Source organism: Megascapheus bottae, chromosome 8 (assembly GCF_031878675.1).
Source record: "Megascapheus bottae isolate mThoBot1 chromosome 8, mThoBot2.hap1, whole genome shotgun sequence".
Classification (NCBI taxonomy): Eukaryota; Metazoa; Chordata; class Mammalia; order Rodentia; family Geomyidae; genus Megascapheus; species Megascapheus bottae.
The window spans coordinates 3,641,126-3,658,974 of record NC_143516.1 but is presented as its reverse complement, the minus strand read 5'-3'; the positions used below and the strand labels follow the sequence as shown (position 1 = coordinate 3,658,974).

The 17,849-nt window shown below is 41.0% G+C and overlaps 1 protein-coding gene across 1 annotated transcript in view; it reads left to right on the top strand.

Moving 5' to 3' along the window:
* The window catches only part of Pacrg (parkin coregulated), a 180,579-nt gene that overhangs the window by 14,318 nt on the left and 148,412 nt on the right, over positions 1–17,849 (top strand). The window contains exon 4 of the mRNA XM_090338615.1: positions 9,618–9,767. Coding sequence (XP_090194741.1) covers positions 9,618–9,767 — 150 coding nt within the window. The remainder of the gene's footprint in view (positions 1–9,617; positions 9,768–17,849) is intronic.

The following is a 17,849-nucleotide window of genomic DNA, read 5'->3' as shown; positions in this document are numbered from 1 at the left end:
AAAGCCCATTACTACAGCACTGCAACCACACAGATGCCGTTCACTAGACGTCTGCCTACAAGCCACATTGCAGGTCCTACTATTTCCCACGGTGTCACTCATGTCTTTCATCTTACTTGCTTGAGTTTTATGTTTTTCATAGCTTTTCCTCAAATATTTCAAGATGAATTGAAAGAATGACATTTTCCAGAAGCTCACAGCATCAGACAAGCAAGCACAGCCTTCGCCCTTTCTGGAGATGGTAGCTCTTCCTACCTCCATGTCCTGCTCCAGCTGGACCTCCTGTTCTGCGGCAGGACGCGCCCTATGCTGCTCTTCAACAGACAGCTTTTTCCTGAACCCCCATCTCATTTTCCTCATCACTTTCAATAGGGCATGTCTTACAATAATTCCCTAAAAGAGGTGAAAGGTGTGCTTACATTCTCCGTCAAGCTTATTCATTTGACTACACTGAAAACAGACTTTACACATACTGGATCACGTGTGTATGTATAGGGCCAATGTGACCTCAGTAAGGACTGTCTATGCGATAACAGGGTAAAAACTCTTCGAACACTTAACTCTCACTTCCACAAAAAAAAAAAACGTGAGGAAGTGGAAATGTGCTTTTCCAGGGTTTAGGAACTCACAGGAGCGAGGGGGTGATGGAGAGGTGGAGGGAGGGGAGTTATGTTCAACATGCTTCACATCCATGAGTGAAAACGAAACAAGGAAACGTGGTGCTGGTTTGAGCAGAGGAAAGGGAGCAAAGTACTGAGCCAACTGGGATCTGTATGTGTGGTAAATGTAATTGTTCAGATGAGAGGAGGGGCAAAAGAACTACAGGGAAGAGCAACCCAGGAAAACCTGAATAGAAAATCATTTACGGTTAGAACGTTGAGGTCGCATCTCTGTTGTCTCTCAAGATTTGAAAATTAAGATGTTTTGAAAATTAAGATGAAGCTTGAATTTGCAGTCATTGTGTGGTCATTGTCTCCCCATTTCTGAAAATTATAGAGTAGTATATAGTTTCTTATTGAGATGCTTTGATATAGTTGGTCTGATCCCTTAATTTTTCTGAGAAATTTTAAGTAAGAGACATGTGTTTCAGCACTAGGTGCTCTTCGTTTGCTATTTCTTTAATGACTTCCGTCTTTTCTGTAATTTGTGTGTGATATACTATACCTCAAGGGACAATTCTGTAAGTTATCTCTTTGCTCATGTTTTCTATTTCTGTGTCTTGGCCCTCCTGGCTGTGTATTTCCTGGACTTCGTCTCCTAAAACTGTAATTGAATATTTTATTTGTATTATAACTTGTCTGTCTTCTGACTGTCCCTCTTAGTTTGTACTTGTTCTTTTGTGTTCACTATCTTCTCTCTATTAATACTTATTATAGATTTCCAGATATTGTGTTTATTTTTGAAAGATGTTTTATTTGCTTTTTCTTTAATTTTGGCTTTCTACCTTATATCCTTTTTGTCTTTCAATAAAAATAAATTTTCCCTTTGATGGCACTCAAGAATTTCTCTATTCCTTATTAATTAAATAAGATAACATACTGGTTAAGAGCCTACAATTCTAGTTTCTCAGGAGGATCACAGTCTGAAGCCAGACTGGACAGAAAAAGTCTCTGAGAGAGTGTGCCCATTTAACTAGTAAAAATGCCTGAATGGTTTAAGTGGTAGAGCACTAACCTTGAGCAAGCAAGCTGAGCAAAAATGACAGGCCCTGAGTTCAAGCCCCAGAAAGGAAGGAGATGAGAGGTGGTGGTGGGGGTACAGAGAGACAGAGACAGACAGACAGAGAGAACATATAAAGTATAATCAGATGCCCAGCTTGGAACCCTGGATGTACCATTTATTTACCATATGACCCGACAGAACTTTCTTACTCTCTTGGACACCATTGCCTCATCTATAAAGAGTGGATGTTTCATATGTGTGTGTGTGTGTGTATATATATATGTGTGTGTGTGTGTGTGTGTATCATTTATACATATGTTTTCATGATATACATTTATACTTTCTAGTTACTGCCAGTCACAGGTTTCTATATTTTGTATGGTCCAGTTTTAAATGTTTCTTATTTTCTGTTTTATAGAATTACATGATTTATTGTAGTTTACTTTTTAATGCAGAAGATGTATCTTCTTTCCTTGTGTTGTTTGCCCTGCTCTTGTTATCTGTCATGTTAAATATGTATTTCCAGGCTGCAGTGTAGCACAGGGGTGGAGTCCAAGCCCTGGAAGGGACAGGTCAGCAGGCAGAGTACTACATCAAAATAGTTGAGTATCTTGAAATTTAGTATCCATTGTTCTTTAGCTTCTATGCCTTCCTTTAAGACAGGGAATGTAACCTTCTTCCATAATTATTTTTTTTGAAATAAACAGACGTTTCCTTGGGTTCTCATAAATGCTCAGTATTATCACCATTCCATGGTAGATGAATAGAGGTGATGTTCTAGGCATAATTATCACATGGTTTATTGTGGCTAATTTACCGGTATTGTTAATATGATCTACAGGTTACTTTCTTTTTCCTGATTGGCAGGTCAGTGACTGGAAAGATAATGTAAAAATTCCCACTGTAACAAAAAACCCAAACCACCAATACCCGCAGTCTAAAAGCCTTCAATGGACTAAGAGTTTTCTAAAACTTTCGGTCAGCAAATTCAGACAGCTCAGCAAAGTGCCTCATACCTGTAATCCCAGCTACTTAAGAGGCTGATATAAATAAACACACACACACACACACACACACACACACACACACACACACACACACACAGGACAATATATTAAAATCCAGCCTCTCAAGTTTATATATATATATTTTTTAATTGGAGGCAAATTTTATTAGTCTTCTAATGATGGAGAAATTTAGGCATTAGGTTAAATTGAATCATGCACTGTTGCAGAAAGAGTCGATAAAATGTGTTAGCAAGCACTCTTTGGATGTAAAGAAACTAAATCCTATTTCCATAACATGCATATGGAAAGAAATTCCCTATGGTTAGCATGGTTAGCATCTAAGTATAACTAGCCATTGTTTTCTTGGTTTATATTCTATTCTGTAAGATAAGACCATCATGCAAATGTGCCTTGGAACTGCTTTACTCATGTATACTTCATGAACATTTTCTTAGGGTTTTTTTTTCTACTAGATAACATATAATTTTCCCTGTACAGATATTCTACATCTTTTTAAACAATCTATTATTACTGGAACATTTATGTGGCTTCTAATTACAAATAATACTATTTATTTCATATAGCTCTGTGCACTCTACATTCAACCAGAGATGCAGACCCCCCAGAATGGCTGGATTAAGTATATACAGATCTGTTTGGCTTTCACACATAGTCTTTCTAAGCTGGTCCATAGGAAAATTGGAGAGATTATAATATGCTTCTATGAGGGTGATTCTTTCCCCAAACCTGATTTCTTTTCTGAGTGTTAAATTTTCAACATTTTCCTACTACAATATTTAAAATATAAAGTGATAATATGTATTAAATTACTAATGAATTTGAACAATTGAGCACATTGTTGGCTTGTGCACTATCTATCCCTATCTTTAGCCCATTTTTAATGAGAAGATTCATTCTTTTATTGGATGATGATAGCTATTTTTATACTAAGGATATTAACATTGATAGCAAAAGTCAAAAATATGTTATTGAATTCATTATTTGCTTTCCATTTTGTTTTGTATTTCTGGTTTCAAAAGAGAAACTAGTGGAAATATTTTGTGCTTTCTAACTCCCTAGTAGCAAACTATCTCTAATGATAAAAACTGTTCTCACTTTTCAAAATGTCATAGCAATAATGGATTTTAGACCCAAGAAATCCGTACATGTAGTTTAAACCATCTAAGTTGAATGAATTTTCCCACGTTGCCTTCAAATTATTATTCTTTTTTATTTTTCAGCAATTTCTGTCTGTAAGCTCTGCCTTGTTGATTATACCTGAAGGCAGCAGGCTGCACCATAGAAGCCCACTTTTCTGAATAGACAGGTTCCAGGATGTCAGCAGAGTCCTCATGTTCAGAACCTTTTCAAAACCTTAAATCTTGAGTTCAAAGTCTTCACTTACGTCTTGACAATAGCTTTCAAGCCCATCAACACAAGAATAAACACTATTCTCTTCTTTCAAGCTACAGAATCATATTCTCTTTATATCTGTTAACATACTCTTTCAAAGGAAAGAACTCTTTTCTAAAAAAAAGAATCATATTTCTTTAATTCCATTGGGAGAATAACAACAAAAAGACTTCCAACTTAATGTTATATCTAAGTTCCTCAAGAATTCAGAAGAAAATACAGAAACTGATGTGAAATACACAGCTTAAAAGAAAGTGAAGGAAGGAAGAAAGAAACAGAGGGAAGGAAGGAAGGAAGGAAGGAAGGAAGGAAGGAAGGAAGGAAGGAAGGAAGGAAGGAATCTCTCCTGGGAGCTGGTGACCCACCCCTGTAATCCTTGTTACTCAGGAGGCTGAGATCTGAGGATTGCTGTTTAACACCTGCCCAGGCAGACAAATCCAATCTCCATTTACTTATTAGCAAAAGGTCAAAATTATAGTTGTGGCTCAAGTGATAGAGCAGGAGCCTGGATGGGGGCGGAGCATAAGGTCCTGAGTTCAGTAGTACCCGAAGGTGTGCGTGTGCTCTTAAAGAAGTTAAGGGCTTTTCACACATTCAGATTTATCTCATAGCCACTGTAGAAATGGCAAAGCCAGCACCTCGTGATCCGGAGCTCAGAGCATTCTATGGCAGCTGCTAACAAGAGGAAATTTTAATTGTGGGTCATTGTTAGTAAGAAACATTTCATTAGGATATATCATGACCATATTAGTTAATTTTTGATAACTATCCATATTGGGAGAGATCACCAAAGTACCATTCATGATTAAGTACCTAAATCTATGGGAATAAACCTAAACAAAAAAAAATGCTGATAAATGTATATTCCTTAAAGACTATAGCCTCTATATCAAAACTGCAGTGTTGGGTTAGACAGGCACTTGTCTATGCTGTTTTTTTCATCATTTTTAGGATGTTCACCCTAAAGAAGAGCCTGAGAAGCCAGTATTCTAAAGTCCTTTCTACAGTCACCACGTTCTGCTCTGTTCTTCAGAGCTCTCTTGTGAACCTTCTTACTGGCGACTTTATCAATGTCCACAGAGGCCTTCCTAAGACAAGGCCTGCATGGTGGGAATCAGAGCTAGATGGACATCCAACCACACTCTTGTTTTGACAGGAGGTATGCAGTCAGCATCTCCACATGCTGTTTCTATAGCTCATCATCCCTCAATGCACAATTCCTAAAATTCTTAGCTCGGTGAGGTTGTGAGTCCTTTTGTAAGAAGCTGGAAGGGAAGAGGAATCAGGGGGAAAAGGCAGAAACCCAAAATAACCCAATGTCTGATCCTGCATGAATTTGATAAGAGATAATGATGATAAGAAAAAAGTATTATAGCCTTATTCTCCTGATAAACACACCTTACTTGTACACATTCTTACCATGCTAAAGCCAGTTGGGATCTGTCATTCCTCCCTTTATGTGTACATGCATGGACAGTACTGCCTTGTTCCAGGACATGTTTAGGGTCTCTCTTTCCTCTCTGGGGCTGTGATTCCAAATCTCTCAGCAAAAGCTCATCTGTGGAAACTGCAACAAATCTTTTGGTGAAAAAGTAAGCGACTCTCTTCTCTCATGGGGCCCATTCCTAGCCTACTGTCCCTTCCCTTGAAACTCTTCACCTAAACGGCATCTGTTCATCTTGGCTTCCCCCACCTGGAGAGCTCCCACATCCCTCCTGCAGACTAGGTGCCTCTGTGATGGCGGATTCAATATACTGCTCTGCCTAGGGGCAGTCATTGTCCCTCTAGTATATCCTGAGTACCGTCTTCCATACTGTGCTACGCACACCATATCTGTCTTGTTCATTCCCATCTAATCCCCAGAGCAGTGATTCGTGTTCCTCGAATGTTAGATGGAAGAGCACTAGTGAACAGAGCTGTGTAAAGTGCTCAGTTCAAGCCTTGATCTACTTCACACATTCAGTTCATGCATTCTGTGCTGCCACACAGATGTGTGCAGTGCTGAGGTCTAACCATGTTAGGTTTCTCTGGGAGGCCTCAGAGAGCCTCCTGCACACTCCCCTTTCTCATTTCTGAACCTGAGCTGGCCTGGGCGGCAACGTGTGATAACCATGGGTTTTTCTGGAGAGGGAAAGCAGCTTTTAGATTGGACAGAACCTGAAAAGGAGCCCTGGGCTGACTTGTTCCTCCGCCCCTCGCACAGTGCTCCGCGGGACCTTCTACCTTACGAGGATCTGATGTCCCCCTCCCCACCTGCTCATGGCTGCAGCTTCTGGGTGCATATACAGCATTCTATTTTCAGTTGTTTTTCAGAAATCACAATATGGACTGCAAAATGTTTAAATGCTACAATAATGAGCCATTGAGTTAGCAAGCTCTGCAGTTATATTTAGGTGGCTCCCTGGGTAAAAACCAAGCATCTCCGCTTCCATTTGTTTGTACTTCCAAATGAATTGGGAGCCAGTCTTGACTGGAGTTTCCATTGCTGCTCTGAAGTGTTGTCATACTCATATCCCGACTTGCTGCTGGAAGGGGTAGAGTCGACTGCACTAAATTTTTTAAGCTTCCTTGTGATTGCTTAGGAAAATAGCTGTGAAACCCCTAAGTGATCATGTATAATCTTGGACCTTCAGCTAACAATTTACTTTTATTTAAGCTTACCCTAATGACATGCTTTGTGCCTGGCTAGTTGTCCTTTACTCCGTAGGAAATGAGAGGTCAGACTCCAAGCTCTGGGACCAGTGGTGAGAAGTTCATACAGCTCTGGGGAGCAGGAGCAGCAGCAGGAGGAACCCAGGCTAAGGGCTGGGACCATCAGGGAGAAAGGACATCTGCTAGCTGGCACAGACAGGCTCCAGTCTAATAGTCTCAAGGGCCAGGGACAGTGAGGAAGAGTCCCAGACCAGAGGAAAGGCGGGGAGGACAGGGTCCCAGACCAGGGGAAAGGAGGCGAGGATGGGGGCCCAAATCAGGAATAAGACAGGGAGGACAGGGTCCCAGACCAGGGGAAAGGAGAGGAGGACAGGGGCCCAAACCAGGGGAAAAGAGGGGGGAACCAGGCCCCAGACCAGGGGAAAGAAGGGGAAGAAGATGTGAATCTGGGACTAGAAACATGGAGGTGAAGATGGAGAGCCAGACCAGAGAGGAGGAGAGAATGAGAATGGAGGCCTACTGATAGAAGTGGGTGATGGAGGCTCAGACCAGAAGAGAATGAGCGGGAAGAAGAGGAGGAGGAAGAAGAGAAGGAGGAGAACCAGGAGGCCCAAAAAAATGGAAGCATAGGAGAAGATGGAGACCTAGAACCAGAAAGTGAAGATGAAAAGAAAGATTATTTTGAAACTTGGGGAATGTGAGAAATGACTGATTGGCTTTAAATGACTTGGTAATCAGCCAGGTTGTGTCATTAATAAAAAAAAAAAAACAAGAAACATAGAATAAAGGGAAAGCTCACTGAGGGAAATATATCTTTAATACACAATTAATTTGAACTGCTGGCAAGACCAGAACTTTTGTACCTATAAAGTGGCATTATGATGCCAAAACTCTCTTACAACTGCATTCACCAAAGCACTAGTTCTTTTCTTTCTTGATATCTGGTTGCCATTTCCCTCTGTAAATGACAGGTGCTGCAGTAAGATCTTGTCCCTCTTTTTTACTCAGAAGTAGAATGGGGGCCAGAAAACTGTTAGTGAGGAGGGCATGTCCACACAACCAGTCAGAGCCTAATTCCTCACCGTCTGCATTCCCAAGTAAATAACCACCTTCAGCTCCTGCAGAAAAGAGCCCCCACCTCACCCAGCAATTTTTGCCTTGTTTTTTCTCTGAAGTACAGCTTTCTGCTTTGCACTTGGAGCTGCCCTTTTAAGTTATATTTCTTTGGTCCCTCCTAATTATTGTTAATTCTTTCTAACAGAACACTTAAAAGTTTTAGTTTTCTTCTCAACTTTCTGAGACTCTAGATACAGTAGGTAATGTGTTTGTAGTCTACCAAGAATATTCATGCTGTATGAGCCAGCCTGTAGATTCTCCACAGGCCATCTTGCCCTGCTTGCCTTCCCAAATCGTATTTTGTTCTGTGGCAATGGTTTTAAGATTAGCATGGATTGATTCCTGGATGTAAAGGAAATGCAAATCAAAACAACTTTGAGATTCCATCTCATCCCAATTAGATGGGCCAACATTATGAATTCTAACAACAAATATTGGTGAGGATATGGGGGAAAAGGAACCCTACTCCACTGTGGGTGGGACGGTAAACTAATAGAGCCATTCTGGACAACCTCTGGAGGCTCCTCAAAACCCTCTATGGCCCAGCCACAGCACTCGTGGGCATCTACCCTGAATATCATGAGCCAGGTAGCCAAGAGAGGGAAGCAACCCAGGTGCCCCACAACAGATGAGTGGACCAAAGAAATGAGGTACCTATACAAACTTGAATTTTACATATCTATTATAAATAATAAAATAATGTCATGTCCAGGGAAATGAATAGAACCAGAACAAATGTTAATGTTAAGTGAGGTAAGAACAGCACATGTTCTAGCTAGTATATGGAAATTATATCTAAAATGCACTGGGATATAATAAATTGTACAGGATTCTGATACTCATATACAGTGCGACTAAAAGAGGATACTCTTGGGAGAGAAGCATAAAGGTACAATGCCTAAGTGCCTCTTTATAATTTATATGAAATAATATACATATTGAAAGAAACTCTAATGTATGGAAACAAAAGACTTCTCTTTTTTAGTTTTTAAAGATTTTATTAACATTGATTTTGCATCATATTTCAGATGTCAAGTTTAACAAATAAGTATCCAAGAAACGGAACTCCATATGCAATCACTGGCACATACATTTAAGAACAAAATTAAAATTAATTTGAGAGTTTGTATGTCATAGATACATATTTTTGTTTTTTGATGATTCTGTCTTCTTTAAGTTATGTATGGCGTATTCAAATTTATAGCTTTGGCAGGGCTTGGGGGAGCGTACAGAACTCCAGGGAAAAGGGTGAAAAAGTTCACCAGTGGAGCTCCCTGGTCTGATGGGTAGAGATGAGAGAAGGGACTGGAAGTGAGAGTGAGAGAAGAAAAGACACTGTATGAAAGGAAATGCACTCATTACCTGACTTGTCACTATATTCCGTCCATACATTACTTCTATAATAACGATAAAGTAAGTTAATAATTAAAAAGCATCACCTGGACTATCAGTAGAAAGAGGTGATTGCCTGAGAATGCATCTGTTGCCAACCTGCCCTGAGTCCTCTAAACCCTGACACAGCACTTGGTCTGTAACCTTCTGTGCCAGGTGGCCTTCTGTCCCCTCTCAGACCATCGGCGCCTTCTCTGAAGGGAAGGTGAGCTGGGGAGTGAGTGTAAGCTGGGCGATGATTATCAATGACGTGAAACGCTGCTTGCGGTGGTGTGTCTGAAAGTCCTTGTTCAGAGCTGTAGTCATGAAACCAGCTAGCTGACGTCGTAGAACTCACGTTTGGTTCTTTCTGCTTGTCCACTTTCCACTGTCTAGATGCCCTGAACCTCCGAAATCGACAGGTCATCTGCGTCACGCTCAAAGTCCTCCAGCATCTGATCGTGTCGGCCGAGATGGTGGGCGAGGCCCTGGTGCCCTACTACCGGCAGATCCTCCCCATCCTGAACATCTTCAAGAACATGAACGGTGAGTCGGCCGGGAGCCTCGTGACTGTCAGGTACTCGGATGAGGGTCTCAGGTAGAGCTGGGGCGGGACAGGGACATGTCGTTGCATACAACCCCCATCCAATCAAAGGCTACACCGCACACCCCACCCCTTCTGTGGCGGCTCCCAGGAGGAACAGCCCAATTACCAAGGTCATTTATGGCTCCTCAACGGCCAGCACAGGAGCACTGAACCACTGCTGCAGGCTTCCAGTCCTAACATTTGTAAAGGTGAGTTTTGGTTAATGGTTTTGAATATCGGTTTTGAGTTTGTCCCTTTCCTTCGTAGTAATTCTACCTTTCTGAAATCTGGGTTGACTTTCAAAAAATGGATTTAAAAAATTGATTTAATGAGGCACTATTGAAATCTCGTAGATGGATGTGATCATTTTAATACTTGCTCTTCCACGTCTGACAAAAGACATAATTCTTGATAGTTACTAATTATTGAAAACATGATCATTAATAACGCGTTGTTACTTACAGTTGGTAAGTACTGATTAAAGTATATGTTGGTACATTTATGTTTGGAAAAACGCTACCGTATAAGATTTGAAAAGCAAGACCAGCTCAGATGACTGTTTACCTGTGTGAAGCGTGTCTGTGACGACGTGCTCGTCGGCCATGTTACCCCGTATCTGCAAGACAGGAGCGTCTTCTGTTGCTGGCAGTATGGTTTTCTTAAATCTGTATAAATGTAGTTTCATTTATTGTTTCTGACTTCCAAGATCCGTATTTCTCATGTGCATGGATAAGTCAGCAGTTGAAGCTTATTTCTGACAGGCTTGTAAGCAAGTTGGTAATTTAGTGGAACACTCCGTGGGCTTTTTGCAACATGATCTGCTTGTTGTGCATATGAGAGGAAAGAATCCAATGCAGAACAGAGAATGTGGCACGGTCCCTGCACAGACAACCCTGCTGTTTGGAATCACTGTTATGACTAAATTGATATTAAGTCTGCTTCAGAGGTAATGCTCAAGCATTCACTTTGTGGAGTTGTCGGAAACTCTTTTACTGTGGTACCTAATTATATGCTTAATATCCTATTACTGGCGAGGACTCCAGCAGAGGCTACCGGGGATTAGGAAGGCTTGTAAGGATTGATTATGGAAGAACACTTCTTCACTGAAGCAAATGGCAGAGATGCTCTCAAGAAACTAAAAACTGATTTTCAGGGGCCTGGAGCATGGCCTACTGGTAGTGTGCTCACCTAGCATGCACGAAGCCCTGGGTTCGATTCCTTGGTACCACATACACAGAAAAAGCCAAAAGTGCTAAAGTGGCAGAGCACTAGCCTTGAGCAAAAAGTGTTCAAGGATAGTGCCTGGGCCGAGTTCAAGCCCCAGGATTGTCAAAAACAACAGCAACAAACAAACAAACAAACAAAACCCTGATTTTTCAATTATCTGAGTCTTTATTCATCAAAACTTAATACTTTAGAGATAGTACTTGTGCTTTATGTGAAATACTTATATAAATATTCTCCATTCATAATTCATATTTTTACCAGATAACCAGATTTAACATCTGTGCAATAGAAAAGACTCTGCATGAGTACAGTCATGGGTGGTAAAGGGAATTCTGAGTTCATTTCCTATGTTTGAGTCAATGTGTCCTTATTGAGCATCGATCACTCAGAAATTTACAGTTGACATCACAGTCCTCAGTGGATCCCAAACACAGTTAACTCTTTGGGAACAGTTCTCAGCACATCCCCAAGAATTCCATGTTTGAACTACTTTTCTGCTTAACACTTTATGACATATGAGGGAGGAATAGTAGTTTCCACTCCCTTTTTTCCATATCTCAGAAGCCTGTCGCTAGATACCATGGCTCAGTGTGCTATAACTCCAGAGGGTCCTATTATAAACCTATCACACTAGCCGTGAAAACTCGAGTTATCCTAAGTCCAGTTCTGCCACAAGAAGCTCATCACAGGATTAATTTCCATTTTTGCCAGGAAAATGACTTACTTTTAACAGTAGTTTAATAAATCCTGCTGCATGATTCTAGAAGCTATACTCAAAGAACCCGAATTATTTTACTTAAGCAAACATCCTTAGTAACAGATAGAATTATTTACAAACTAAAACCACATTAGAAATATGTGGTATATAGAACTCAACCTAAACGTCAATGTACCTGATAACAATTTCAGATCCCTATATTTTAATTCTTCTTTTCCCTTTGTCTTTTATGTAAATCAATGTCTTGTTAAACTCAGACTCAAATATTATTTCTTTCAAGTTCCCACCACAAAACCCCTTTTTGGGATGAGACCAGATAGAAATGACAGAAAGAAAAATAAAAGGAGATAAGATATTCTTTCAAATATAATGACCCTGCCCTTCATTCTGTCCCCTTGAAGTACAAACTTTAGCTTAGTCCTAGTGTTTGATCTTTTTCACAATGCCTGTCCTATTTTAATATGAAATAAACTTTCTCTGGAATGACCGGTGGGGGTCCAGCGGTCAGGCAGCCACCCACGATGAGCAGACGCAGACCCGCGGCCTTTTCAGGGGACGGGCCTGGAATGAAGCAGGACAGCACGGATGATGCTGCATTGGGGCTGAGGCTGGAGGTCACAGCAGATGTCCAGCCCCAGAAGTTCTTCTGGGCATAAGAAAAAAAGTGGCTTCGTGTCTTATTGAGAAACGACATTGTTCACATCTTCAGATAAACGTAAGATGTGGACTGTCTTGCAGCATAAAGAAGAACATTTTGGAGTCAGAAGAGATATAATCTGGTATTACACAAAATGTTTGTCTTCTTGGGTCCTAAATTTCATCTGCACCAAAATGCATGTGTTAAAACTCTTTGCTGATTGGCAGATTCCCTGACAGCATTTATTTTGGTTGATGGTTTCAGTGGTTTCAGTCCATACTCCTCTGCTGTCCAGAAATGTCTGTTGCTGAGGCAGAACTTCCCGCTTGGCAGGAGAGGTGGGCAAAGGGAGACTGGAGCACAGGACAAAACACTACCTCCAACTACACACCCACAGTGACCCCCACCTCATCAGAACAACTGGAAACAACTCCCTTTGGGGAAGAGCAATGCAATACCCGAGTGATAATATCACATAATGGCAACTTCTCATGAAGAAGTAACCTCCCTGCAGAGCCTGACTTTACCCCGGGGTTAAATAAGAGAGTCATCACTATTATGGCACATTTATGAATTACATTTTCAGTGTCACGTAAATACGTGACCTTATATAAAAGTATAGCCATGCTATATAAACAATCACCTAGGCGATTATAGGCACCGTGTGGGAACTGTGACACTGTCTGCCTTGGGTAACTATCATCATGTCCCTTCTGTATGGGGGGTGAGGCTCCGCCTCCTGGTCTCATCAGCTGTCAATCAACTCCTTAGCTTAGAAGGCTCAGTCTAGCTCTGATGGCAGGATGCCATGTGAGTGCTCAAATAAGGATTCATTCAAGGATGAATGGTTTACAAATCTCTTTCCTGTCATAGAGTTTAAGTGCAAATATGTAACTAGTGTTTGGGGAAATGCCCCCCCCCCCACTTTTTTTTGAAAGATAGGGCTTCCTGAGACAAATGAAGAAGCCAGGACCAGGGTGCTTTCTGGAAGATTCAAATTGCTCTCTAAGTGTTGGAGCTTATTCTCTGGATTTAAACAATGAACTGTAGATGTGTAAAGCATACTGATTCTTCAAGTGATTGTTTTGGGGGTGAGAGAGATAGCAGTTTCTATAAAATAGTCCCAGAATGTATTTGTCATGAAGCCAATAGCAATTTCATCCCTCTTGTATTTTTTCACAAATGTTATTAAAGGTTACAGAAAATTAAGACAATAGGAATGTTCCATTTATAGCTTTCAGAGATGAAACTGCAAAATTAATGATGTGATGTATTATATTTGAGAAGCATAAGCTCATAAATGATATTAAAACATTTACAGCCAAACTACAGGCTCTTGCCAGCAGATCAGAGCTGTCCAGAAAACGCATTTCTTTAATTTGGACCCTGTGTTTCTAACTATACAGTAGTCCTTAAATATCCCCTACCCCCAAAAATTATACCCAGGTGTCAGAAGCCAGATAGATAATATCTTCCACTTCTGCCATGGCATATGAAAAAAAATAAATGAATAAAATGATTAAATGTCCTGTTCCTATGCCTGTAGAAATCAAAGACAAGATAGTCTAATACAAATCTGGGATATGTAGCCCTAGAGATTAGTGAAAAATAATACATGAAAGAGACTTGGGTTTGGTGTTCCTATTTTGTAGCATTTGGGTTTGAACTCAGGGCCTCATGCTCACTAGGCAGGTATCTTACCACTTGAGCCACACCCCTAGTCCTTGCTTGCTTTAGTTATTTTTTCAGATGTCTTGAATTTCTGCCCTAGGTGGGTCTCAGGCCTCTATTGTCCCACCTTGGCCTCCTGAATAGCTAGGACTATTGGTATGAGATGCCTTACCCAGCTAAAAGGGACTTAGAACTTTTAATTCAAATTATGACACGTTAATACATACAATTTGAAAACATACACTATATTCACTCAGTGTTAGGATATTTGTACTGTGTGTCTTTGACCTGAAATATAAGGGGCTCCTATGAAATAAAAAACATTTTTTTGTTTTGTTTTGAGGCTTGAACTCTAGGCCTGGGTGCTGTCCTTGAGCTCTTCAGCTCAAGGCTAGTGCTCTACCACTCTGAGCCACAGTGCCACTTCCAGTTTTCTGGTGGTTAACTGGAGATAAGTGTCTCATGGATTTTCATGCCTGGGCTTGGCTTTGTACCACAATCCTCAGATCTCATCCTCCCGAGTAACTAGGATTACAGGCATGAGCCACTGGCACCTGACAAAACAATTATTTTATACTGATATTTTTAAAACAATCTCTCCTAAGAGCTTAATAATTCTCAGGCAATTCAAGCCTTCTTAGGTATTTCTGTGAGTTCAGATCAAAAGGTTCAGTTTTTCTATATTAAAACTGACTTGTATAAAGGTTATTCCTATTCATAAAAGTTTAAGCTTCACTTGGAATTGAGGTCTATTTCCTATGGGATTTTGAACAGTTTTGAGTTTCATAATGTGCATTTTGGAAATTTGCTTCAGAATTGCTTGGAAATCATTTGAGTCATAAGATTTGAAAGCCCTAAGTCACCTTGATTCATTAAGAAAATTATTAGCATTACCTTCACGTTTTAGAAAGTTAGATTTGCATTGTTTCAGATATTTCCGGTCTCTTTGAGCACTTCTTCCACGTAGACAAACATAGTTGGTCTACATAAAATCCCAGTATCACAATCAAGCTCCAAAATATATTTAGACGCCTTTTAATCTGAATCTCTCTACAGTTTATAAATTAGATGGTCATTAGTTAAGCTACATGAAGCTTCCTTGTCCCTAGAAGAATGTGAATCTGGCAGTCAGCTTGTGGAGGGTCAGCTCTTAGCATAGCTTACATGACAGAGATATGTTCCTTCAGTCTCAGTCCTTACAGCTTCGCTTCTCTGTGAGGCAGCCCATTATTTCCAGAGAGAAGTGAGCATGTGGCCTCGATTGAAATCTCTCTGAAGAATGTTTGGAAGAATCAGGGACATTGATCTTACATATGTGAAGCTTGAGGAGGAAGGGACGCTCTCTATATAATTTTTTTCCATTTCTTGCTGTTCATTTTGATAAATATTATTTTTTGCCAGTCTTGGGGCTTGAACTCAAGGCCTGAGCACTGTCCTTGGGCTTTCTCAGAGCTAATGCTCTCCCCATTTGGGCCACAGCTCCACTTCTGGCTTTTTCTATGTATGTGGTATGGAGGAATCGACCAGGGCTTCATGAATGCTGAGCAAGCCCTCGACCACTAGGCCACACTCCTGGCCCCTGATAAACATTATTTTCTATGATCAAATGTGGCACATAGGCCTTGTGCCTTTGTATTTCTCTCCTAGGAATTCCTGAAGGCCCTGAACATAGACATGAATTAGTAAAGTGGACACTTGACAGGCATGTCAACTTGGAGTTGGGATAAATTATGACATACAAATGAAATTGCATTGCATGTGATTGTGTGTTTGGTACAGTTGCTTGTCTATATTGCCTGCCTTTATTTATTGGCTTTGGGAAAAATATATAGATGTGTGGTTTTCTGTAGTCCTTCCAAGAGTATTAAGTTCAATCCATTAGAATCAATCCATTTAGTGAGGTGATTAGATACAGAATAAATGTCAAGAATTATGTATACTACATGCCTGTAATCATAATTTAACACAAAATTTATTTTCTAAATGCTAACAATTCCTCCTTGCATAAGAGTCACTGCCCAGCTTGCTATCCCAGATAGTCTGAACTCTTCCCTTGAATGGATCCATTCATTTCAAAGAACAGCTGATAAGTTTAAACACAGTTAGGTCAAGAGGCTGACTGAAGAGCTCTCTGCCACTGTAGACTGTTAGAATCCCAGCCTTTCCCGACACACAGGTATATGGCATCGGTATTTGCCGTCTCTGTCTAAATCTTTGTGGACCAGTTTCTGTGTTTCTACAGGCTTTATCTGCAGTGGCTGTGTCACTGTAGTCACCCCATGCTCTTGAAAGGATTGTTGGTGGAGGCTGGTCCAGCTGCTGGCCGAGCCAAAGTCCCTGTTCAGGAGATGAGGGCCAGTGGGAGGGAATCAGATTTATTCAAAGACCAGCAACTCAGAAAGATGGAAGGGCTCCTTTCCTCAAAGCTCCATCCTGGGAAACTGAGGCACAACAGAGGGTGGGAGGGGCAGTGAAGATGGAAGGCAGGCAGGCTGTGTGCTCAGCAGGGTCTTCACCCCTAGGGGCTTTCTTCTCTTTTCTCCATGGGCAGAAGTGTCACCATTGACCTAGAGCTCCTGCAGTCCATTCTTAGGCTTCTGTTGGATATGATTCTTCTGCAAGTTTCTGTACCTCATGTCACTTGACATACAGAACTCAAAATTAAGAAGAGGTCATGAATTCTGGAGTTGTCTAGGGTATCAGATGATGTAAAGAAAGATCACTTAGCAATTGATAGCATCATCTCTTGGGCAGGGATCCTCTAGACAGTAGACTTGAGACAAACTGAAGAGGAGGTAGTAGAGTCTCCTCAAAAGGCACAGGGATAGGAAGTAAGTTTTTGAAAGGGCAAAGGGTGGGGATGCCATCTTTGTAAAAGAACAACTCCGAAAGGCATAGCTGTGGTTCCCAGATCCAGCTGCCTGGAGCACCAAACTGCAGGTGAACCATGATCCGAGCAGGACTTCACCATCCCCTGCCCAACGGCAAGCCCCGTTTACCCAGGAAGACTTGCCCAGGAACATCGCCTAGTTCCTGTCTGAAGCTGCAGTGGAAAGATGTGGGAGCCAGTGGAAGCTCTGCACGCCCAGGGCTACTGGGGACAGGCAGGGCCACCCTGCACCTGCTGTGTGGTAGTCTCCTCGCGCTGTCCCTCTCCTTTTCTCTGTGCAGATCTCAGGACATCTGAGCCAGCATTTGCTCAACCTGTCTGCAAAGCCATGTTTGAAATGTGTGCGTTCTCTCCCCCCATCCCCTTAAGAAATCACCCACAAGGTCTAGTGGCAAAATGATTCCAGTTGGTTTCCAGTTCCCTCCCACTAGCTGGAAATGCACATTTCTGAATTGGACATTGACAACAATTGAACCAAGCCTTCCAAGATATGCCTGAAGAAATCTGTACAATATACCTTACTGTATTTAAAATCTCAATAGGCCCCAAATGAACAGGCACATAGATATTTATCAAAGAGAAAAGAATGCTCTTTTCTATTTAGGCAAAAGAAAGTTTTACTTAATCTGGGAAAGAAAGCAAATAGAGCTTTCTAAAGCTTTAATTGAACAAGGCCTCTTCATTCCGTCAATTCGTAAGTCGTACTTTTCAAGTCACCTAAAATATCACCTATTGTAGGCTTTCTGATAATTAAAGTCTCCTTTTCATTTTCCTTGATATGCAAATCTTGCGCCAACAAATGGCATTTTAAAAGTCTCTTTTAGACTGGGCAGAGACTATAAGAATGTCACCAAGCATAATGGCTATGTTCAATAGTCACTTTTCATGAAATAGTGGAG